Source organism: Sus scrofa, chromosome 4 (assembly GCF_000003025.6).
Source record: "Sus scrofa isolate TJ Tabasco breed Duroc chromosome 4, Sscrofa11.1, whole genome shotgun sequence".
Classification (NCBI taxonomy): Eukaryota; Metazoa; Chordata; class Mammalia; order Artiodactyla; family Suidae; genus Sus; species Sus scrofa.
In genome coordinates this window covers 95,107,941-95,132,417 of record NC_010446.5, presented here as the reverse complement: position 1 = coordinate 95,132,417, position 24,477 = coordinate 95,107,941, and the positions used below count along the sequence as shown (strand labels likewise).

Below are 24,477 nucleotides of genomic sequence, written 5' to 3'. Positions count from 1 at the left end.
CATCAGAATCACCTAGAGGACTGGTTAACTACTGGTTAAACAATCACCTCCAGAATTTCTGGCTCAGTAGGACTGGGAAGGGGCCTGAGAAGTTGCATTTTAACAAATTCCCAGGTGCTGCTGCTGCTGGGCAGGAAATCATTGCTTTAAACAATCACATTTAACCCTCAGCAGCCCTTTCACATAAGTATTACTCTCTCCACTCTCTCCATTTTGCAGATGAGAAAACTGAGATCCAGAAGTTGAAATAACTTGCCTACTGACACATTCTAGTAAGCAGAGGGCTGGAATATGAACCCTGGCCGTTCTGACCCCAAACCCTTGCTCTGTCCCCTGAACCATGTGTAAGAAAAAAGGAATGAATCTGTACTTTGGGGGTTTCTCTGAATCATCTGGCTCCAAAAAATATGAGACAATACCCAATACCAGTGTGATGCTTTTAACTTTTAAGAATTTAGCAATAACAATTAATCTTTGTAGTTCCACTGGTATGAAAGTCATGAAGCTAACTGCCAAACTGGAATAAACAGGTGCACTTGGGTATGAAGGCCCTTGAAGCTTTGCCCTATTCTTTTAAAATTAAAATGTCTTTGGAAGCGAAATATTGATGTTATAGGTATTTTAATCACCCAACCCCAACTTTGAAACTGGAGGATGTGAAAATAAGGCAGAGTAAGTAATTATAAAATCCATTAGCTTACCCATGGAGAGAGAGGACACAGTTTGTCTCTGGAAATAAATGAGGAAGTCAGAGCTGGTGGGCTTTCTCCAGAAGTGAATCAGCAAATTAATGACTTGGCTACAGATTCCAGCCATTGCTGAGTCCCTGATGTGTCAGCCTGTGATGTATTGAGAATCTGTTCTGTATTTATTACTCAGCCACAATTTGCCTCTAACACTCTCCCCCCGAGTTTATGGGAAAAAATTAAACCTGATCTCTCAGCGGTAGGGATGGATTCTATTCTAAACGTTGGTGGAAAAGGGACGGGACATGGAGGAAGAGGATGGAAAGAGAGAGGTGACTTTAGCTCAAGCTGAGGCTTCTGGTCCAGCTCAAGAAAATGTTCTCTTTCCTTTGGCCAGGCTCCTGATTGGCTCCTGTAACTCCTTGGCAGCCAGGTCTCACCTGGTCTGCTCCAAACTGAACAGGCTTGCTCAACCTGGCCTTTAGCAAGCTGCCAAAGAGGCCTTATTAGCAATTCCTGGAGGGGCAGAGGTGGACAAGTGGGGGGCCTCTACACTCAGAATGCAGTCACTCTGCCCACTTCCACTCCCAGCTGAGTCTCACCTGCTGCCTGGAGTCTCCAGGGAGAAACCCGATTACTAGAACCTGTGTGATTTGAACCTCCAGAGCCTGCTCCTGACCTGAGGGCTCCTGAATGTCTCCTTCTACCTCCTTCTCCCCAAGGGGTTATAACCAAGCACCTGGAAAAGAGAAGTGCCTCTGTCTGGGGCACGGGGTAGTTCCCTGAGCAGCAGGGGTCCTCTGGCAGAGAGCTGGGAACAGAGAGGATGGAGCCGGCCTGAGTGTCCCAAGAAGCACCACCTACCTGCCTCTCGCCCCAAGTCTGATCCTGCAGCGCCAGCTGACCAGGAGGGTCTCAGGTCCAGAGCTGAGCTCCAGCCCCTTCACTCTGACATACTGCACTTCCCAGGAAATGTGAACTCACAGCGGGAAAGAGGGGCCTTTGAGAAACAGAACGCTACAAAAGAAAGACCATAAACCAAAAGGCTTATCGCAGAAACGCAAAATGATACTTGAAAATAGTACTTGGTGGTCCGGAGGTTGGGAACCACGGCTTTGATGGCTCTGACGGTGGGGTGTGATCATGACTCCTTGTCCTTCATTCTTTGCTCCAGACTGAGTTCTAACACAAGTCCCCGTGGCAGATCGCCACGCTCTGGCTCTGCTGCTCAGGTCGAGGATCCGGGCTCCACTCCAGGTGCAGGTGGAGGCGGCTGCTGCTCTTCTGGCCTCGGGAGCTGAAGTCACATGACTTCCACCCACCAGGGAAGGATTCCTCTTCATTCAATTCACGTTCTGCTGCCGCTCCCTTGACCAATTACCCCTCCAGGACCCGGGCTGTGAGTGAAGTACCAACAACCCACTCACGTGCCTCCTCCATTCGACATGGGTGCTTAAAGAAAACCCAAACCCACATGTTTATGGGGTCTTCAAGCTTTCCTAAAGAGAGACCCCCCCATGGCGACTGCATCACAAATGTTTGCATCTCTGTTAATTAGAGAACATAGCAAATAGGAATTTCAGACTTCTACCCTTTCTCTCAAGCAGGTACATGTGGATTAAAAACGACTCCGATAACAAGCATTTGTTAATTGATTTACATACTCTGTTTTCATGGAAGGTTTGGAAGTGACTCACTATATTAAAATACATGAGAATAGAATATATAAGAGAAAAGATAAAGAGTTTCCATCGTTGTTTGGTGGGTTAAGAACCTGACTAGTATCCATGAGGATTCAGGTTCGATCCCTGGCCTTAGTGGGTTAAGGATCCAGTGCTAGCTGTGGTGTAGGTCGCAGATGCAGCTTGGATCCAGCATTGCTGTGGCTGTGGTGTAGGCCAGCAGCTGCAGCTCCTATGTGATCCCTGGCCTGGGAACTTTCATTTGCTGCAGGTGTGGCCCTAAAAAGAAGAGAAAAAGAGAAAAGATAAGAACAGAAATCAAGTGATTCACTAACTGTTACTATTCTTCGCCTCCTTTTTCTCATCTGTACAATGGGGAGAATAGGATTCCTTGTGCAGAGCTTACATTCGTGAAGACCTTCTCCAAAGGGTGGTACACGGCACCATTCCAGCCTCGGGAGCAGGGCAGGGACTCAGACCACTGTTGCTTGATTGATTCTCCCCTTCCCTTTTTCGTCATTAATTCACATTTCAGCCAATATTTATTGAGGGCCTGCCAGATGGCATTTATTGTGCTAGCTGTTGGGGATACAAAGACACCCAAGATGTGAGTCTAACCTGCAAGGAACTTGACATCCAGTGTCGAGTGGTCCAGCCAAATGGTAAGGCCATTTCTACGGGACTTGCCCACATAAAGGACCACGTGGTTGACTGGAACTCACAGCGGCTCTGAGGCCAGGCAGATCAGGGTGTGAATTCCAATGAGCCTCAGATCCCTCACTGTTAACTCTGATTAAACACCCCTATCTTTCAGGGTTATTGTAAAGATTACTTGAAGTGTGTGCCAGAGACACCCACTAATAGTTAACACTTATTAAACACAGATTCTGTGCCAGGCACTTTCCCTATATTAACTCACTTCAAACTCACAGCATCCCTATGAGGTAGATTCTGTTACCATCGTCGTGCCTATTTTATGGAGCCACAAAGAAGGGGAGTGACTTGTCCAAGGGCAGGCAGCCAGTTAGCAGCAGAGCTGGGCTTCACATTCAGAACATTTGGTTCAGAGCCCATGAGCTCAGGTGCTACGCAGTGCAGCTTCTCAGCCACCGCCGAGTGTTAGAATCACTGGTGAGGCTCTGGAGTGTTTTGTTCCCACTGGGGAGATTCTGACTTAGAAGGTCTGGGATGAGGTCCAGGAATATGTATTTTTAGAGAGCTCTCCAGGTGATCTTGATGTGCGAGTTGAGAACCAGTAGGTGTTTAGATAGATGAGAGCTGTTAGCCTCAGACTGAGGGAGATGGAGAGGGTCTAGTGGGTCCTGAAGGAGGGGGTAGAGTTTTCTTGGCAACGTGTAAGGAAGGGCTCTCCAGGCAGGAGGAAGAGCATGAGTAAACCCTTAGGGAACACAAGTCTATGAGTCTCATGAGATTCATGAGCATGTGTTTGAGTGTGAGACAGGGTAACGGAAGAGAGGGGATGCAAAAAGAAAGACAGGAGGCAGAGAGAGACAGGGAAAGAGGCTGGAAGGTGGGTTGGGGCCACAGTAGGACTGGATTGGAAAGCAGGTTAAGGGATGTAGACTTGATCTTAGAGGTAGGGAGGGCACCTGAAGAATTTCCAAGCGGGGCAGAACATAATTTGCTCTCTAGAGGGTTTTTTTTTTTTTTTTTAAAGCTTATCTTTTTGATTCCAAGAATGTTGCCATATTGAAGGAAAATAAACATAAGCAGGAAAAGGGAGATCACAATTTATAATTAATTTAGCCAGAAGCATCTTAGCGCTTTGGCTGAGACAAGAAGAGTAGATTGTTGAAAATTGAATGCACTGTGAAGTGGCTATTATTTCACTGACTTACCTCATTTTGGAAGCAAAAGGAGGAAGAGAGAGTATTTTCACCAGCAGAGGATACGGAGGCGCGATTAGGGAAAATCAATCGCTGTGCCTTACTCGGTGGAAGGTGGCAAAAGGGGTCCTCACGGGAGGGGGCGGGGACAGGGGGTGGGGGCGGGCCCACAGCTGCGGGAGGAGCCCAGCCCCCGTCAGCCTGGGGACGCCAGTGTGGCGGCTCCACGGGGGCCGGGGACAAGGGGAATGAGATGCAGCAGAAAGAGGTTCCCAGGCATCCTCCCTGCACGGGAACAGGGGGGCTACTGCCTCCCCGCCGGGTTTCTGGAATGATCCATGTCTCCCTCTGAATCCCCTTGAGATGCAGACCTCTGTACAATTAGATCAGGGAGAGGTATCTGTCAGTCCTTATGATTTCTTGATGATTGGGAGGATTGGCAAGATTGTGATTTTGCGGCAGTAAAACCTCTTTTTAATCCCAGTGCATGATGTTCTTTAGACTCCCGGGTATAATAAGAGTCGTGTGAGCTGCATGCTTGATTTGTGGCCCCTGGGACACCGTGTTGGGAATTCCAGCTTTCTTTATTTTATGCTGATAGAGTCAGAGGAATCTAGGTATGGCAGAGACTAGAAAGCACCCTCATTAGATGAAAAGAAGCAATGGCTGAGTAAGTCAGCTCCCTCTGGGTAAAACACCAAGCTTGGAAATAAGCAACTCTACACAAGAAGCAGGAGACTGGGCCAGCCCTGTGCCTGTGGGAGGTGACCTCGTAGTTGTTACCACATTTAATCTTCATAGCAACCCTCTGGCAGGAATGCTATTAGTATTCCCATCTTACAGATGGGGAAACTGAGGCTTGGAGTTCTTCTTTCTCACTGAAGGTCACCAGCTAGTATGTCAGCATAAGAACCCCAGTCTAGCTGACTCTCCATTCAGGTGTTGGGTACTTAAGCTGTTCTGTCGTTCTTGCATAAATAAGACATCCTTGCTTAAATGAGACTCCTTTTCCACTATGGAAACCTGTAAGGACTGCTTTCTCCTTCTTCCCTTTGCCTCCATCTGCAGGAAGATCTGTGCTCAAGGTTAAAGTTCTCTGGAGGTAAAAGCTCTGCTCTTAACTGGAGAAATAGGGGTATCATTGATGGGCATCTCTTCCGTTTTCTAGAGTCTGAAGCAGCAACGGAGGCTTTCAGCGGTGTACCTTCAGCTTTGCCCTGCTTTCCTGGATGTTGGGTCCTTCCTTCTACTTACCTTAGATGGTACTATTGCCTTTAGTCAAGCAGCTGCCCTGGACCAGAGGAAAGATGGCATATCTGGGGTGTTGCTTTATTAACAACGTTTCAAAACTATGAGATATGGCAGATATACCAAAGAGTGTATGAATACATCTTTGCATAGGTCAAAGAAGAAGAATAAAATGAACATCAGTATCTTATCTACCCAGTTTGAAATCTAGGAAATGTTCCGAAGCTTAGAATTCCCTGGCACCCCTCTCCAATCCAGCCTCCTTTCTTCCCATGACACACCAATGTCTGTATCTTTAAGCAGACTATTATTTAGTTCTGCTTGGTTCTGAACATCATATCAGACACACATAAAGTGTATTCTTCTTTGGCTCTTTCTTCTCTCAGTGTTATGTGACTGGGATTCATTCCTGCTGGTGTACCTGGTTGTATTTCATTGATTTCATGTTCACTGCTGCATAACATTCTACTGTGTGACTATCTATAATTTATCTACTCGTTCTAGTCTTGTCTTGGGTTGATTCTAAACATTTTGTTTGCTTGTTTGTTTTACAAGTACTGGGCCATTGGATATGCACATACCCAACTAATCTAAGTATTGACATATTGTTTTCCAAAGTGGTTATACCAATTTATTTATTTATTTGCTTTTCAGGGCTGCACCCGCAGCATATGGAAGTTCCCAGGCTAGGAGTCAAACAGGAACTGTAGCCACTGGCCTACACCACAGCCACAGCAACTCTGGATCCGAGCCGAATCTGAGACCTACACCACAGCTCATGGCAACACTGGATCCTTAAGCCTCTGAGCAAGGCCAGGGATGGAACTTGCATCCTCATGAATCCTAGGCGGGTTTGTTAATCATTGAGCCATGAAGGGAACTCTGGTTATACCAATTTATACTCCCACTCGCAGGGAGTGAGTGTTCCAGTTGCTCCACATACTTAACGGCACTTGGTATTAATTGATTTTAGTTTTGTTTTGTTTTCCCCAGGGCCGCACGCATGGCATATGGAAGTTCCCAAGCTAGGGGTTGAATCGGAGCCGCATCTGCTGGCCTGCACCACAGCCACAGCACCAGGGATCCAAGCCGCACCTGCAACCTATACCGCAGCTCACAGCAACACCGGATCGCTGGATCCTTAACCCACTGAGCAAGGCTGGGATGGAATCTGAAACCTTGTAGTTACTAGTCAGGTTCATTACCACGGAGCCACAAATGGGAACTCTGACAGTGTTTTTTCTTGAGTGGCTGTGAAACAGTAACTTGTGATTTTGTCTGCATTTCCCTGATCACTCATGAAGCTGACCACCCTTTCCATGTGTTTATGGACTTTCGTGGTCCTTTTCTGTGAAATTCATGTTCCTTTCTCTTGCTTGACTTGCTTGACTTTGTAAGTCTTGCAAGTTGTAACTCCTTGCTTTTTAAAAAGTGTGGAATAGAAAATTTAGACCACATTAATTACTAGAGCTTTATGACAAACATTCTTAATGTACTCAAATGTGTCATTCTCCCTTAGTTTGAGATGTTGAAGTCTTTAAGAAATGTTTTCTATTGTCTTCTGAAACGTCACGTTTTCTTTATATTTATGTTTTCAATTCAACCAGCATTCATTTTTGTATATGAATTTAATCATTGTTTCAATGTTCTTCATTGAATAGTCCATTTTTTCACAACTGATTTGCAAAGCCAGCTCTATAATAGATTGTTTCCATAACTGCATGAGTTTGTCAGCTCTCTGTTTTGTTTTGCTGTTCAATTTGTCTTCCTCTCCCTACACAAAGACCACACTATCTTAATTACTAGAGCTTTATGACTAACACTATTTTTTTTGACTTTGTCAAAATTCTGGATAAGTCTAATCTTTGGTCAGAATTATTAAGACAATAAAAATTCAGTAATGAGATCAGCAATTCAATTAAAAAGTAGGCAAAGGATTTCAATGATCATTTCACCAACAAAGATATATGGACCGCAAATAAACATGTAGGAATACTCGGCATCATCAGTCATTTTGGAAATGTAAATTAATTTCACAGTGAGAGACTACTACATGTATATTGTACATTAGAGCAGGTAAAATATGAAAGACTGACTACGAAAAGCATCGGTAAAGAGGTGGAGATCCTCATGTATGACAAACATTCTTGATATATAGTAAGGTAAGTCTTCCTACCTTTTTCCCCTTCAGAAATGCCAAGGCCTTTTTTTTTTTATATATATCAATGTAATAATAAGCTTGTCATGTTTCACACACACACAAAAAGTGTTTGGATTTTGATTGGCATTGCATTAAATTTATAGATTAACTTGGGGGAGAATAAACATATTTACAACCCTGAGCATGGGTATTTTCCCATTTAGGCACCTTTTCTTTATTGTCCTTTAATAACATTTCATCATTTTCTCTGTAAAGCGCTGATACATATTTTGTTAGTTTATCGCTAGATTTTTAATATTTTTGGATGCTATTATAAATGGTTGCTTTTGTAAAATTCATTTCCTCGCTTCTTATTGGTAGGATATAGAAATGTAATGAACTTTTATCGATCAAACTTGTATCCAGCAACCATGCTGTCTTATTAATTCTAATAATTTGTCTTCAGGTGCTTTGGGGTAGACAAGCAGATAATCATATCAGCTGCAAGTAATTTCCTTCCTTTCTGATCTTTTTCCTCTTGCTGTTCTATGGATATTGCACTGCTAGGATGTCCATTGCAGAGGTGATAATAACAGGCATCTTGATTTCACCATTAAGTACAGCGTGTGCTTTAGGAAGATATCTTTTATTGGGTCCAGGAAATTCCCTTTGTATTAATTTTCTATTGCTGTGTAACAAACTACTACAAATTTAATGGCTCAAAACAATACATATACATGATCTCAGTTTCCATGGGTCAGGGGTGTGGCCACAGTTTAGCTGGGTCATCTGCTCAGAGTCTCGCAAGAGTGCAGTTGTCTTGTTGGCCAGCCTGCAGTCTCATCCGAAGGCTCAATTAGGGAAGGATCTTTTTTTCTAAGCTCATTCAGATTGTTGACAGAATTCGTTTCCTTGCAGCTGTATGACTGAGGGCCCTGGTGTCTTACTGGTTGTGGCTGCCCTCAGCTGCTAGACGCCATCTACAGTTCCTTGCCACAAGACCCTTTCCATGGGCAGTTCCCAACACCTCTGTCTGCATCTGCAAAGTCAGCAGCAGAATGTCTCAGTCCACTAAGACAGATCTTTTGAAACAAACCCTAATCAGAGGAAGGCTATTTCATTGCTTTTGACATATTTTATTGGCCAGAAGCAAGTCACAAGTCCAGGCCACACTCAAGAGGAGAAAATATATAAGGCATGAGTCTTCGGTGATGACCCTACAGTTTGCTCAATGTTTTTTTTCTTTAAATTCACCAATGTTGACTTTAATTATTTAATTTCTGCTCGTCTCTATTTGTTCATTCTCCTTTTCTTAAAATTGTATCCAACTAATTTTGAAATGTATTTTCATTAAAATTCTGTTTTACATATTTGAAATTTCCATTATGATTGATTGATTTTGCTCTTGAGGGCCACACCTGAGGCATATGGAGGTTCCCAGGCTAGGGGTCCAATCAGAGCTACAGCTGCCGACCTACACCACAGCCACAGCGACATAGGATCTGAGCCACATCTGAGACCTACACCACAGCTCATGGCAATGCTGGATCCTTAACCCACTGATCGAGGGCAGGGATCGAACCTGCAACCTCCTGGTTCCTAGTTGGATTTGTTTCTGCTGAGCCATGATGGGAACTCCGTGATTTATTTTTTGATTCATTAATTATTCATAGTATGTTTCTTAATTTCCAAAGGATATTTTTTGGTTATACTTGAACTGATTTTTAGTATGTATCACATAATAGAGAATGTTGTTTGTATGGTACCAATCCTTTAAAATGTGTTATGGCTCATTAAGTGGTTGATTTTCATTAATATTCCATGTACTAGGAAAAAGTGTGTACTATAGACTTCATGATTATTATTATTAAGTCATTCAAATTTTCAGTGTCCTTTCAGATTTTTTTTGTCTGCTCGTTCTACCACTTACTCCGAGAGATGTGTTAAATTTTCCTACCATGATTGTGGTCTTGTCTGTGTTTTGCTGTAGTTCCATAAATGTCTCTTTTATGTATTTTGAGGACAAATGATTAAATATATAAATTCAGAATTGTTATATTTTCTTGGTGAACTCAGCGATCTTTATATTAAAATATATTTCCCCCTTAATATTTGTATAGCTACACCATTTCCTTTTGGTTAGATTATACTTGGTGTATCTTTTTAAAGATAGTATGAGAAAAAGAATATATATATATGTGTGTGTGTGTATGTGTATATACATATATATATATATATATATATACACACATATATATATGACTAGGTTGCTATGCTGTACAACAGAAATCACCAACACTGTAAATCAACTATACTCTAAACAAAATAAAATTTTTTAAAAATTAAAAACTTTAAGTAATAAATTTGTACATTCAATTTTTCATTGTTTTAGATGCATCTATTGTAAATAGCATTTATTTGGATAATTGAAAACATTTGTTCTGACAATCCTTTTGTTTTGCCTGGATTTAGCCCGTTGGTTTTATGTGATATGGAAATAGTTGAATATATTTTTTCCATTTGGTATTGTCCTTTCAACTTTTCCATCTTTTCTGTGTTTTTCCTCCTTTTGAATGGATTTTTTTCCTCACTTTTTAAACCTCTACTAATTTGGAAGTTATAGGCTCTAGTTTTTAATTATATAATTGATCACTTTATAATTTGATTGTCCAACTCTGCCATTAGCAATATTTACCTTCCTTCCAGACAATACCCAGGTCACTTTTCCCACTCGCCTCACCCCACCTGACTGACTGATGAATCATTGCTGCTTTAGTCTCCTCTTCCTGTGAAAACCTGGGTGGTTCATTTAATAGAATCTCATTCTTCCCTCCTTCATCATCCTTCTACTTTGGTGGTCAAGGTACATTCTAGAGTCAGCTTTGACTTTTCCAAGTTTCTTGTTATCCTATTTAGTTTCCGTGTTTTAAACTTTTAAATTTTTTTGTCTTTTTTGGGCCGCACTCACAGCATATAGATGTTCCCAGTCTAGGGGTTGAATTGGAGCTATAGCCTCTGGCCTATGCCACAGCCACAGCAACACAGGATCCACGCCACATCTGTGACCTTCACCACAGCTCAAGGCAACACTGGATCCTTAACCCATTGAGCGAGGCCATGGAACGAACCTACGTCTTCATGGAGGCTAGTCAGATTCATTTCCACTGAGCCACGATGGGAACTCCAATGTTTCAAACTTCTAAAATATCAAAACTACTAAATAGGCATTTCCCTTCCATTCTCATTCTGGTCACACCTCTGGGAAGTCAGACATGTATACAGAGGGTTTGTTCTTCTCCATCAAGACCCTTTATATTGAATGTGACTGAAAATCCACCTGCAAATGGCTTCACCATAAAGCAGTTACCAGCTCAGGTAATTAGAAAGTTGAGTGGCTCCAAGGGTGTTAGCAAGTGGCTCCATTTCTCCCTTCCTCTCCTCTCTGCCTACTGTGGTCTTGGTTTCACCCTTATGTTCCACGTGTTGGTCGCCTGTCAACCCCACCCTCTCCTACCAGGAAACAAAACGACACATCAGTTCCTGACAAAATCTGTACACCATACCTTCCTGGAGAAGACTGTCTTCTCTGGTAAATGCTTAAGCCCTGGCCCTGAGATTCATTCGCTCATGTTAGCTTCATCTGGGCCATGTGCACACCCCTTGAGGAGGATGAGTTACTCTATGTTTTGTTTGTTTGTTTGTTTGTTTGTTTGCTTTTTAGGGCTGCACTTGCAGCATATGGAGGTTCCCAGGATAGGAGCCTATACCACAGCCACAGCAATGCAGGATCTGAGCCGAGTCTGTGACCCACACCACAACTCACAGCAGCACCAGATCCGTAACCCACTGAGCGAGGCCAGGGATCGAACCCAAAAACCTCATGGGTCCTAGTTGGATTCGCTTCTGCTGCACCATGACAGGAACTCCATGATGAGTTACTATAGTTGCCTTAGCCTGCCTTAGTCCACCTTGGGTCTGGAAGTAGGATTCATCTCACCCAAATGCACCGTGGAGATGGGGGATGGGGGATCCCCCAAATTCAAATCCACTTGGTAAAGGCTGAAGAATCTGGGAGCATGGGTGTCGTGGAGGTAGTGACTAATATCGTTTTCTCTCACCATATTCTCAGAGAGAACTAAGGATGTCAGCTCCTCTTGTTGATGCTTAGACAATGCTAGGTGACAATTTTCTCATGTGAGCCCAAACCAAATAGGATTTTAGGTTCCCAAATCTCTGAGTCAATAAACATGGCATTGTCATCCTTAGGAAAAAAAAAAAGTCTCTAAGAAATCTTAAGGATAAAGCTGTTAGGATTCCTAAATTCTGATGTTCAGGCAGTATCTACCTTCTCATTCCAAGAGGTGGGAGGTGAGGAGGGTGTTAGAAGAAAGGGCAATTGAATCACGGTGCACAGGAGCTTCCAGAAGACCTGACATTTCCTTGATGAGTGACTGGGGTGTGGGTGCCCCACTGCTATATGAATTCTTTCTTAAGAAACACTTGATGGCTTTTAAGTGATACCCCAGTGCTGGAAAGTAGGAGGTAGATTTGGAAAGATGCTTTACCTAAGTAAAGAGGAAATTGCCCGTGGGCAGCAGTAACATATTGCATTTGTATTTTCCACCTTTGGTTTTTGAGGAGACAGGATTGCATTTTAAGAGATGCCATTAAGTGTCATTTGTCTCTGAAAAAAAAAGTGTAAATTTGAAATTCATGCTACAAAAAAAAAAAAAGATGAAGCTAATTTTGGCTAATGTTCATGTACGATTGGCAATGGCAACTGAGATAAAGATTAATAACCTGGACCACCATTAGCATAATCCGCTGTAATGCTGGATACAAAATCGCATCATTCTAATAATATAACTTAATGTTTCCTAACCAGTGGGGTTCTTGCAGATTTGCAAGTATTAGCTCCAAATTCTTTAAACTAAAGGCAGATCACATTGCACATGATCAACACCTCTGGAATATAAAACACACGATGAATTAATTCAGCCAGTCACAATATGCATATCTTTGCTTTCAGTGAGAGATGGATAATGGGGTGTGTGTATGCGTGTGTGTGTGCGCGCGCGCACGCGTGCGCGAACACGTGTGTAGGGGAAAGCGGGGCCTTTTATTTTTAATCTAACATTTGCAAAATTGATAATTGACTCTGAGGATGAATCTAGGGAGAACGTGGCGAAGCTCTGGGCAGCCCTCAGCTTTCCACACGAGCACAGAAGGCATTCTCAACATGGGGTGGCAACGTTCCAGTCCAGTTTCTGCCCAATTAGGCAGAAACTCTGTGTTTGATTTTGGGCCAATCACTTCTCTTGGCCCGCCACCTCCTCTGGGTAAGATAAGGGACCTGACAGACAAATATTTCCTGGATGCCTGAGGAGTTTCCTAGTCCTTCAGGTTGCTGTATTTCTGTCTGACCTGCAGGGGGCAGTCTTGCTCAGAGGGCCCTGAATTTAGCAGAATTGTCCGGAGAACTGGGCCCACCTTTGGGTCTAACCTCCTTTTCCCCCAGCTTTCATAGCTATGCATAATGTAATAATGGGTCAAGTTTTCTTTAAGATAGGAGACAGTATTTACTTAATGGTTAAATATAGTTGGAAAAAAGATCCCTGAATGTCACATGGCAGGTTACCCTTTTTTTGCGTTAGGTTTAACAAGACACCTGCTAGCAAGGACAGCATGTTATTTTTAATCTCAACCTTTTTTGCCCAATGAAAAATGCTGGGATGGCCCTCCCCGCATCCTGGCCTGGCGCTAAGGCCAAAGAAAGACATTAAGCCCCAGACAGACTGTGTGCCAAGAGAACGCAGGAGGCTGCAGCAGCCAGGAAGAGAGAGACTGAGTGAATTATAACCTGGCAGCATTGTTTGCCAATACATGTAGAGCCGAATGCAAATGAGCCCAGGTTCATGGGTCCAGAACGGAAAAGAAATGCGGGCAGGATGAAAGGAATGGAGCTTCAAGCAAATCCTCAGCTTTATACAAATCTTGCCTCCCTCCCCCACCCCCCACCGCCCAGGGCTTCTTGCAGATCCCAGGAGGCACTGGTCAGACTGGGCATCTGGGGGGGGGGGTCTCCCTTCAACAAGCTCTGGATCAGCCCTCAACTCTGAGAGCCCCTTAGAACCCCTTGGGGGGCTTCAGGGAAAAGCCCGGGCACCACCCCGGAATCTGCCTTCTGAATCTACGGGGCTTGAGGGCCCTGCTCGAGTGTTTTCAAAAGCTTCTGAGGTGATTCGAGTGTGAAAACAAGAAGGAGAACCTCTGCTCAGGTAAATGCAGTGACGGTATGGGTAACTGCCTGCTCCGGTATTGGAATATAGCTGTAAGTGTGCTTTATCACACATCGGGGTGTCTGTACCTTCTCACTGAACAGTCACTCACCTTGGGCATGGTTCTCACTTTCTGTTTAGGTTGTTGTACCTGGCTTACGTACTAAACCCATTCGTGTGTCTGCATGTTGGCAGGGCCAGTTTCCTGAGTCAGGAACCGCCATCAACCCCCCAGGCAATTCTAGCCTTGCTTTAACAGGCGGCTTTTTCCAAGGGGCTCTGTTTCCAATCTAAATTAAGATTTCCTCCTTAAAAAAATTCCTGTTTTCACAACTGTAGACATAGGAAAGGAAGAAGATAAAATGAAAGGAAATTGGCTGCTTGCATTTTTGGTTTTGTGGTTGAGTCAGTTCCCTTCTTGTTTTTAGTTAATGCCATCGTATTGTATCAGCATTTGCCAGAATGTTTTTTTTTGAAAATGCCCTTTCTCTGCAGCTTCAGTTCAAGAGGAAGCGGCCAAGGCCATAGACGCAGCTCACCCTCCGCTGCACAACTCCTACACTTTGCACCAAGAAAGAGACACCGTCCCCCACCCAGACCTCCAAACCTGCAAACCAGTCCCCTCCCTCACCTTCTGCACCTGGGTTTCCACACGTGATCCACACAATCTCCATCTTACTCATCCAGAGGTGGCCAGCAAGAGAATTGGAGCCGCCAACTTTCCATTCCCTCCCCAAACGTGCTGAGAAACTTCAGGTTGTATTTTCAGTTTAACCCCTGACTTAGAAAATTCATTTACTGCTCAGTTTTCTCTAGCTCCATTTCCCCATCTGAATTATGGGAATGATATTTGTCATCCACCTGAGGGTTGACAATGAATTTATTGACATTTGAGATCCTCGGATGAAAGGTATTATTGTTTCTAAGTACAAAGGGTGATTCTTTAGTAAAATCACTGAGCTGGTAAATGTATTTGCTCATAAGGAATTTGGGGAAGAGAGCTTTTAGGAATGAACAGCAATGGAAATACAGCTTGATATTTTTGAAAAAAAAAATTTGTGTTTTTTTTTTGTTTTGTTTTGTTTTTTTTGCTTTTTAGGGCTGCTCTGGTGATATATGGAGGTTCTCAGGTTAGGGGTCGAGTTGGAGCTACACCTGCTGGCCTACGCCACAGCCACAGCAACGCTTAACCCACTGAGCGAGGCCAGGCATTGAACCCGCATCCTCAAGGATCCTAGTCGGGTTCGTTAACTGCTGAGCCATGAAGGGAACTCCTGAAAATATTTTTTTAACTTGGAAAAAGTCCCAAATATTAGCTCCTGGTTCTGAAAGCACCTAAATTGCACTTTTCTTCTTTTATCTAGAGCCACGGAAAACTTCATGTGGAGGAAAGTAAGGGTACAGGGGTTTCAACTGGGGAATCTGATTTCCCAGCCCTTGACTCAGCCGAGCCTTCTTAGTGACAATTCCATAAATGTGACTGCAGCTGTGGGGGCAGCTGGAGAGAGACCTGTTATCTTTCTGGTCCCTTCTGATATTTTGAATGTCTCTTCCAACTGACGGTGTTACCTCTCTGGCCCGGCCCTGGCTGTCGTGTGGGTGTTGCCACTTGGGCAGGAAGCTGGGCAGAAGATCTAGTTGAAGAAGTAAACTGCCTCCTTGAGCTCATAAGCAGACCCATGGAAACCTGGCGACTCCCCATGAGACTCCGGGGACTTCTAACCAGAGAGGAGGGTCTCTTACCAGCTGTTGCACCTTAGCTGACTTTGGCTAAGGTGGAGAGGCTGACTGATGCAGTGACTGCATTATTGTAGAAAGCCAGGGCACAGGAACTCTAGAAAGTTCCCTGGAGCTCCTCTGCCCGCATTCTGAGACAGGTGCCCTCTCGGTTCAGGGAGAGAACTTCCCACTTGTCCCGTGTGCGCTCCTGAAAGGAAGCAACATTTACAGCCAATCTAAGCCCCATCGCATGTAGCTTAGTCTGCCCAGTGCCAACAAAACCATGCCCAGCTGGTAACCAGGTCCTTCTGATGCTGATGTATGAAGAGAACTGGGAGCTGGCCTGGACAAAACATTTGCTCTTAAAATGGATTAGAGTGAAATTACAAAATCACCGTAACCACTCTTACTTACGCACTCCTACAGAGGGAAAACAAAGTCACTGAAACAGAAAAAATGATTCCCAAAGGAAAATTCCATTCCCTCTTTGATGACCTGTGAGAAAGTTATCACAACTCCATTCAAAACCTTCACGCACTTGATTTTTTTTTTAATATCCTTTACCTTTTTAATAAAAAGTAAAAAACAAACAAAAAAATACATCGATGTCCTGAATAGAACCTCTCTATGTAAAGGTCTCACTAAACAAATAAACATAGGACCAGACAAAAGAAATGGAGCTGCGAATAGCAATATGATATATTATGAAGCATTTATATATGTACGTATATATTATATATGAATGTGCAGGTATATGTGTGTGCACCTATGTACGTATAAATATGTAAATATTTGCCTACATATGTCACACACACACACACACATATATATTTGTACTGACCTCTTTAGATTGAAGTCCAAGGCACTTTTTACAATGAACAGGTTAAAGCCATTAATTCAGAACATAACTGTTTCTGGGTACATATCGATTTATGGCGCCAGTATCACAATTCGCATCTTTCCTTGCTTACCTCGGAGAGTGTAATTGGTGCGGTGAATAAGGGACGTGGATTAGAAAGCGATTAGGAATGTTTCTAGATGGTTAAACGAACTTCTCTCGCTAGTTTCCTCTCGGGAGGAAAGTTCCCAGTGGTGGGAGGCTGAGTTTCTCAAGGAAGAAACACAGATGCAGCTATTTCTGCATTCTGTTGAGCAGGGACTCAGGTGGCCTTCCAGGGGACCTGCCCCGCGGAGCCACCCAATACAAGGAGAGCCCTGCCAGTTTACACTAAAATGAAAACCTCAAAAAAGTATTTTGAGGTGGCTGAAGGCTATGAAGTGAGTGGTTTTTAATCTCAGCCTGGGAAAATTCTGCTTCTTTTTGTACAGCACCTAAGCTATATGACCTCAAGGGGAATTTTAAGATGCATTTTTTTAATCTTTTTAGGGCTGCACTTGTGGCATATGAAGGTTCCCAGGCTAGGGGTCCAATTGGAGCTGTAGCTGCCAGCCTACGCCAGAGCCACAGCAATACCAGATCCAAGACACATTTGCAACCTACACCACAGCTCATGGCAACGCCAGATCCTTAACCCACTGAGCGAGGCCAGGGATCGAACCCACAACCTCATGGTTCCTAGTCGGATTTGTTTCCACTGCGCCACAATGGGAACTCCAGATGCATTTGTTTTTATCCTTATGATCATACAGCACCTTTCCTTCATCAACAAATTCTGTAAATGAGGGTCAAGAAAGAAATGGTTTGATTTTCTCATGATTAAGGATGTTAGTTACCATTGCTCTGTGGTGAGGCCAGTGCTTCTCAACATTTATGTCTACAGAGCACTTGGGGATCTTGTTAAAATGCCCAATTTGACTAAGTAGGTCTGGCGTGGGGCCGAGATTCTGCCTTTCTAACAAGTTCCAAACTGATGCTAAGGCTGCCAGCCCATGGACCCCACTTTGACTCGCAAGGGGTTAGCAATATACCTGAATTACTGTCACGAGGTCTTCTTCCCCCAAATCAGGAATTTGTATTGGTTTCCTCAATTCTAGATTGAATAATAACTTTGAGTAGAAAGCCCAGAACACTGTCTATGAACGTGAAAGCCTTCATCTGAAAAGGCTGGAAGGAAAAGCCAAAAAGAGACAGTTCCATTTCCTAGCAGAAAGGTATTAAGAGACAAATCAATTACCACCAGTACATTCACCAGTCAGTTATAAAATTGAGAATAAACTAATTGCCATTACCCAGTGAGTGAGTAACTTGCTAAAAACAGGTGCCCTGGAGTTCTAATGGCTTTAATGGAGCTCAGCCTAATGTGTAACCGAGGAACAGGACAGAGACTGAGAGAATTCAGCTCAATAAAAATAAAAATGTGGATCCATGTTAGGTCTCAGCTACACAAGCAGATTGAAGCATGCAGCTATTTCTCCTTCCAATGGCATGAATAATATCATTGAAGCGCCAGCCTTCTCTATGTTGAAGCTCAAATAAATGGAAGTTTGAGAGGATTCCAGCCTTTCCCCCAGGAGAAAATCTGCTGTTTTACGCCATCAGTATATCTGTGTGACTTCTCAGAGATCATGAAGGGAAGAGACATGCATGTTCAGTGGAATCGACCCTGATGCTACTTGGTTTGCACCTGCTCAACATTGTACCAAAGTGATGATAAGAGAAGAGGGTCCTCCTTAGGAGGAGGCTCACTGATTCTAGGAAACCTTTGTTCAGTAACCTAACACATCCTGTTTTCATCTAGAAATAGCCCCTTGGTCAGGCAAAGGAGGGAAGTGAGAAATTCTACGCTCCTGTCTCAACTGCTCTAACAGAGATGGACGGGCTTGGATATAATAGGTGCCTAAGGAGAAAAGTCGACACAACATTGCCAATAGAGGAGAATATCTTGACTGAAACTCTTTCTTTCCTCCCATTTAGAGCAAACCAGCAGAAAAGAAGCCCAGCTCTTGGCTGGGTCTTGCAATGTCCTGCCTTCTCCCTCAGTCCCTTAGGGTCTGTGCTCCCTGTTGTGGATAAACACGTGGAAACCTCACTCCCTCTAGGGCATTGCCCACGCAGAAGAGCACATCTGGGCTCTCACTGGACCTCATGTAAAGGGAATTCCAATCCCGGTTATACTCTGACCCAGAGAACTTGTGATGCCTAGAATTTGGATTCTTTGGTGTCACGGGAGAAAACTCTTCCTCATGCCAATTTATGACATTATGACATTGCCAAAGGAAAAAAGGATAGGCTGGGTTTGAGACATATCATTTAGGTAATAGAGCCTTTGCCTTTTTATAGAAGAGCCTACACTTTTATTTAACTGGCTTTGCACAGCTACTAAAGGAGAGATGGCTTTTAAAATCTCCTCTGAAATGGCTTGAGAGAATTTAGGGTAGAGTTATTCTTCTAAGCCAGGAATAATGTTCTTTTGTCTCTAATACGTCTCAGAGAATTAGAATATGGCAGTTCTGTAGGCTGAGGACCCTCGGTCTGGGTGTCAGGCAATAACTAGCAGTGATGTGTACTCAGAAACAGTCGTTAGGAGAGCAGGCTGACACGTGACCTGCTAAAGACTAATTTGATACAAAATGTTAATTGAAAGTTACAATATATTTTATAATATAGCAATATATTTCATATTTAAAATAAACTGTTATGCTTTCTCCTATCATTAAAAAATAGCAAGCAGTACAGAGGCAAGATGCAAATTCATATTGAAGCTCATCTGATCTGAATATAAACACATCAATCTCTGAGTTCGCCATGATGTTTCCTCCATTAGCATCCTGTTGACCTCGTTTGCTGTTCTCTTCTGGTCAGTGCAGAATGGGAGAGTCTGGGACCGACCTTGAGTTGTTGCGCCATTAAAAAGTGTCTGATGAAGGTGGATCAATCCTGGTTGAGATTCAGAAAGTGAGACAATATGACACAGCTAGAGAATGTTGTTTATCCCCTGTCCTTCTGTGAGCTTGGATGTTGGCTGTTCCCATCAGATTGATATCTGATTTGTCAATATATATATGTGTGTGTATATATATATGTATATATATATATTTTTTTTGGCTATAAATTCAGCATCTCTTTGGGATCCGAAACAGGTTGGTGTTGAATTTTGTGCTTTTCCTCCATCAGCTTGGTTGGTCACAACGTCTCTTTTGTTTGTTTCCACACATTGTCCAGGCCCAAGAGTACAGCTTCCAGAACACGTTTTTCAGGTGTGTAAACAACTGTGGCAGGGCACTTGGCACCTAGATTTGGAGGTCATACGTTGAAGATTTGATAATGGTTTTGTTCAGAGGGAACTCCAGTTCATGTTTGGGCATTTCCAGTAACGGTGTAAGAAAAAAAGATCACAGTTATTTTTTTTCTCTATCTGTATATATTTATATACCATTGCACTGAGTATGTTTTTAATAAGCTTCAGTCTATTTTAGTAAAAATCTATATATTACTTGTCTGACAAGAGTCTAGTGTTAATTTCTATTCATGCAGCCTGGCACAAGCTTTCAGGATGAAGAGAACTCGTCTATATTCTACTACCAGAGGCGGACAGTTAATATTGCTCTCCCTGTAAGGTTCCTTTCTTAGTGGTATCAAAGATCCTGCTCCCATGTTTACTTTGGTGGCAATAGAGAAGGAAGGGATGTGGTCCAGGGCGTCTTTAAACCGTCTGACTGCAGAGGAGGGGAGGGAAGGGGCTGTGCCCGCCTACCAGGAAGCAGCCAGGTAGCTGTCTAAGGTACTGAAACTGAATGCTGCAGTGTCAATAGGGACAGCACGACGACCACTGATGGAGCCTTCGTCCACTTCTAAGCAACATTCAGGGAAGTAGGATGACAGTGTAGAACTGGGGACATATTTTAGGGTTTAAAAGTAACGACTTTTTAAAAATAACAGTAACCTACCGGTAGTGCAATGACTCCACAGTGTCTCAGTTGTGGTACTATGATGGTAGCAACACTGTTTGTTCTGGGATGAAACACTGATTTGTAATTTGGGGTGCATGGCTTGTTGAGGTACACTCCGAAGGAGGAGAGAGGTCCTGGGACTATGGGCTAATCCCATACTTCTTCCTGCTAAATCCACTACCTGGTTGCTACGTAATAATTACTTTTTGGTAGCTATTGACGACATTCAGAGGCAACATCAAAGTGTAGAGTAGACAGAATTGGTCTGGGTTGCTATGGACAATAGTGATTCCATTTTAGAATCTATTGAATACTTTGTACTCAAGAATATTAACTATTATCTTTAAGTACAGAGAAATTGAGGTATGAGGTGGTTATATTCACTGGCCAAAGATGTGGATCCAGTGTTAGAATTTTATTTATTCTGATTCCGTATCTCTATTTTCTTCTCTTCCATCGTTCATTATTTATTCACAAGAAATTATCAAACGTCTATGGGGGAAAGCCTCAAATATATGAAAAACTGTTATTTCTTCAATGCTGTTCCTTCTTGGCCTTTACCAGTAAACATAGTTTGCATTTGCTCAGCACTTTAGAATTTACTTGCACGTACACTTTTTATACCCCTTCACTTACTTGTTACACCACTGGTACTTGCTTTGGTCAGAAGTTAGTGGTGATCCAGGGCCTTACCCTTCTAGTTCTTTTGGGTTGTATTAAGCGTTTCTAGAGATATGATTCCGTGACGTTACATATTATGAGGATGGCAAGAGCAGTTGATAGACACTTTCTGATAATTTATTGATGATGATCACACATATGTGGCCTTTGATCCAAAGATGCAGATTTTTATTTGGACTTCAATCTAAGGAGGAGGGAGCCCCTCGACTGGTGTAATTTACCAACTGATGCTATGTCCTGAAATTCCGCTGAGATCAGTGGGACTTAAAATATCACAGTACATCCCTTACTTTACAGTACATGGAGCTAGAATATGGCTTAAGCGATGAGGGGGTGGCTCTGTATTTTCAATTCAAGTGTCTAGATATTTTAGGGAATATTAGAGTATTTTTACCTGACACTGAGTTATCAGAAGGGTTATAGTAGGGGCTCTGCTATACTGGGTCAGCCTTCCAGGAAGGGGCAGACTTCAATCAGTTCAGTACTGGAGTGAGGTTATTGTAATTCATAGTTTTCCCACATAGCCAATTTTTGAGTAGATCATTAAACCTCCTCCACAACAAACCTGAAACACGGAACAAGACAGCATGACGTGAGAATCCATCTACCCCCTTTCCTCATCTGATGGTGATACTGAGGTGCAGTGGAATTAGCCAAAAGACAGGCTGTAGGAAGGAAGCCTAGGTGAGCTACACCCTGGATAATCAATACCTAAGTCATCAACAGTTGATTGTACTTGCAGAAGAATGGGTAACTTCCCCACAGAAAGCTGAAATACCATTATAGAGAAGCAGCCTCCCATTTATCATGGCAGGATCAACATGCAGATTCGATCACATTTTTTTTTTCTTGGAAGAGTAAATACTCTTTCACCAAGGATAAAAACCATACGTAGCTATTGCACTACCAATAGGTCCAGTCAAGCTACAAATGCCCATGTGTTTCTAGGACGCCAGGGGTGACTCCAGCCCCTTGTTTTGCTAGTGTTGCTAGCTTGGTCATCAGCATTTAATGCTGTAAGAGTACAGCATTAGTGGTGGGTTAAAGAAGAGTCACTCACAGATAGCAATGGGTCAATGAAAGTCTGCACACACTTTTTGGCAGGAGGAATGGCAGTGGAATCTCGCATGTCATTTGTTTGCAACTCAGGTGAAATCCCTATATATGTGTACATGCACACACACGCACACACACATGTCACAGGGTTACAGTGGGATGGGAAAGGCAAGTAGGAATTAAGAATTGAGGGCTGGAGGTTAGAGGATCGGGGTTGGCATGCTCGGGTTGACCCGCCAGTTTTCTTCGCACGTGAAATGAACTAATGCCACAAAGAAACTGCATGGCGATTTCATCTGCTTATCCATCTGTTTGTATGTTCGGCTGTCACTGAAACCAGGAGTGCCATTCTTGGACATAAAAAAGAAGAGGGACCTTTTCGATAATCAATAGGTAAAAGAACAAGCCAAAAAAAAAGCCAGCAGCAAGTGTGGCATCTATGGCGTGCAAAACATCCAAGGAAAATGCTCAAAGGAGTCATCAAGATAAAAATAAGGCGATTGGGGAATGCTAACACTTATCTTTAAAGAGATAAAAGGAAAAGTTTAGCAGGAGATCAGATCTTTTGAAAGAGTGGCCATTCCAGGGTCTGATGTCTGCTGATACCCTTGTCCTTAGAGACTAAGCCCAGGGCTGTAGAAGAAAAGTCTCCACGGCCAGACACTGCCTTCGGAAAGGTGGTGCTGCCCTGCACAAAATGAAACCCAACAGGACAACCATCCGCCAAGACACCCTTCTGCTTTACCCTAAGCAGATGAAATATCCCCTACAGTATCATTTGACCCCCCACTAGCAGAAGGCAAAGACCTCAGAATGAGAAAAGTCATGAAGAGCAGGATGGTTTTCAGAGCACAAACGTTATGCATGGTTAGATGATGGAGCAAGGAAAACATCTGGCCTCCCCATGCCCTCGCCTCACAATGCCGGTCACTACACTGGATCCCGATGTTGCTGAAGTCTCTTGGAGTTTGAGATGCATCACGATAGCTTTTGCACCAAGAATAACGTGGCACAGTAGGAAGAGACTCCTGACAAATCCGCATCACCTTACCTTGCCCACAAAGTTCCCAAAGGGCTCCCTTTATTCTCAAAACCTTTCTTTTACTTTGAGGTGGTTTTAGGTCAAGTAGAAAGGACCACTGGGCCACTCACCATCACTTCTCCTCCCAGCTCTCAGGTGAGGCATTGACCTCTTGGTGGTCCTAACATCTGGGGCTGGAAACCTGTTGCTGGATAAATATCACTGAGCCCAGACAATCTTCTATTCACACAGGCGTCCTGGAGTCACACCTGTTGGTGCATGTGTGTGCACGCGTGCACAGATCCCCTCCCCTCCCCTCCCCTCCCCTCACGTGCATACACCTGATCACGCGCTCCACTGGAACACAGCTTGTTTGGATATAAGATGAACACTCTGCAGAAGCCGTTATTTTTAGAAGGCTGCTTATCTCTCCAGAATGCCAACGATTTTGGCTTGTCATTCATCTCAGAGCAAGCATGGTGTGTATCCAGGGCGAAGCATCCTGTTTTGTGTTTGAAGGGGCCTGCATCTTCAGGGAAGCTCAGGATGTGGCCGACACTAGCAAACTACCTGAACTGACAGCACCCACATCCAGATTCGACCCACTCAATGTGCGTGTTGAGAGTGCCTATGGTGTGCAGGGTAAGGGGCCAAGTCCCTCTCTATTTGGGTCAAGTGCAAACAAGAAAAGACCTGGGTTGAACGTGGGATGTGCCTGTGTGTGTGTGTGTGTGTGTGTGCACGTGCGTACGCGTGTGCACACTCTTGCGAATACACAGGTTTCTATGGGTATTAATACTGGATGGGAAGTCTGGCTTTTTATTTGCCTATTTTTCTTTTGGTCTAAATTGAGTTTTATGACTGTATAAGGGATGGGAGGACAGCTTGGTAGGCTATGGGCAGCTCTCCTTTACTTTTGTCATCCAGGGGCTTCCTTAGACAAGGAAGGGCTGCAGGACCCCAGGGGTGAGGAACCCGACCCCGGAGCCTGACAGCACGCCCTCCCCCAGCGGGACCCTCCTCTGGGCTGGCTTCACCGTCGGCTACTTCAGTGCATCTGACCCCCCACCCCCCCCATGTGAAGACCTGAGATTGAACGTGGATTTCTGTTCTCCACCAACTCTGCAGCAAGGGCCCTGCCAGAGGCGTCGCTTCCTGTCATCTCCTCTTCCTGCTCCCAAGTAGAGGCACCTAAACAGAGATTAGATTTCTGGTTTCAAGGCATATCAAACCAAGCACGCTGAATGAACATGAGTTAGTTAATTAGC

General features: G+C 43.6%; 1 protein-coding gene across 1 annotated transcript in view; it reads right to left on the bottom strand.

Annotated features, from left to right (window-relative positions):
- The window catches only part of KCNN3 (potassium calcium-activated channel subfamily N member 3), a 199,215-nt gene continuing 194,310 nt past the window's right edge, over positions 19,573-24,477 (bottom strand). The window contains exon 9 of the mRNA XM_021088689.1: positions 19,573-24,400. Within this exon, the coding sequence (XP_020944348.1) occupies positions 24,368-24,400 (33 nt within the window). The 3' untranslated portion in view covers positions 19,573-24,367. The remainder of the gene's footprint in view (positions 24,401-24,477) is intronic.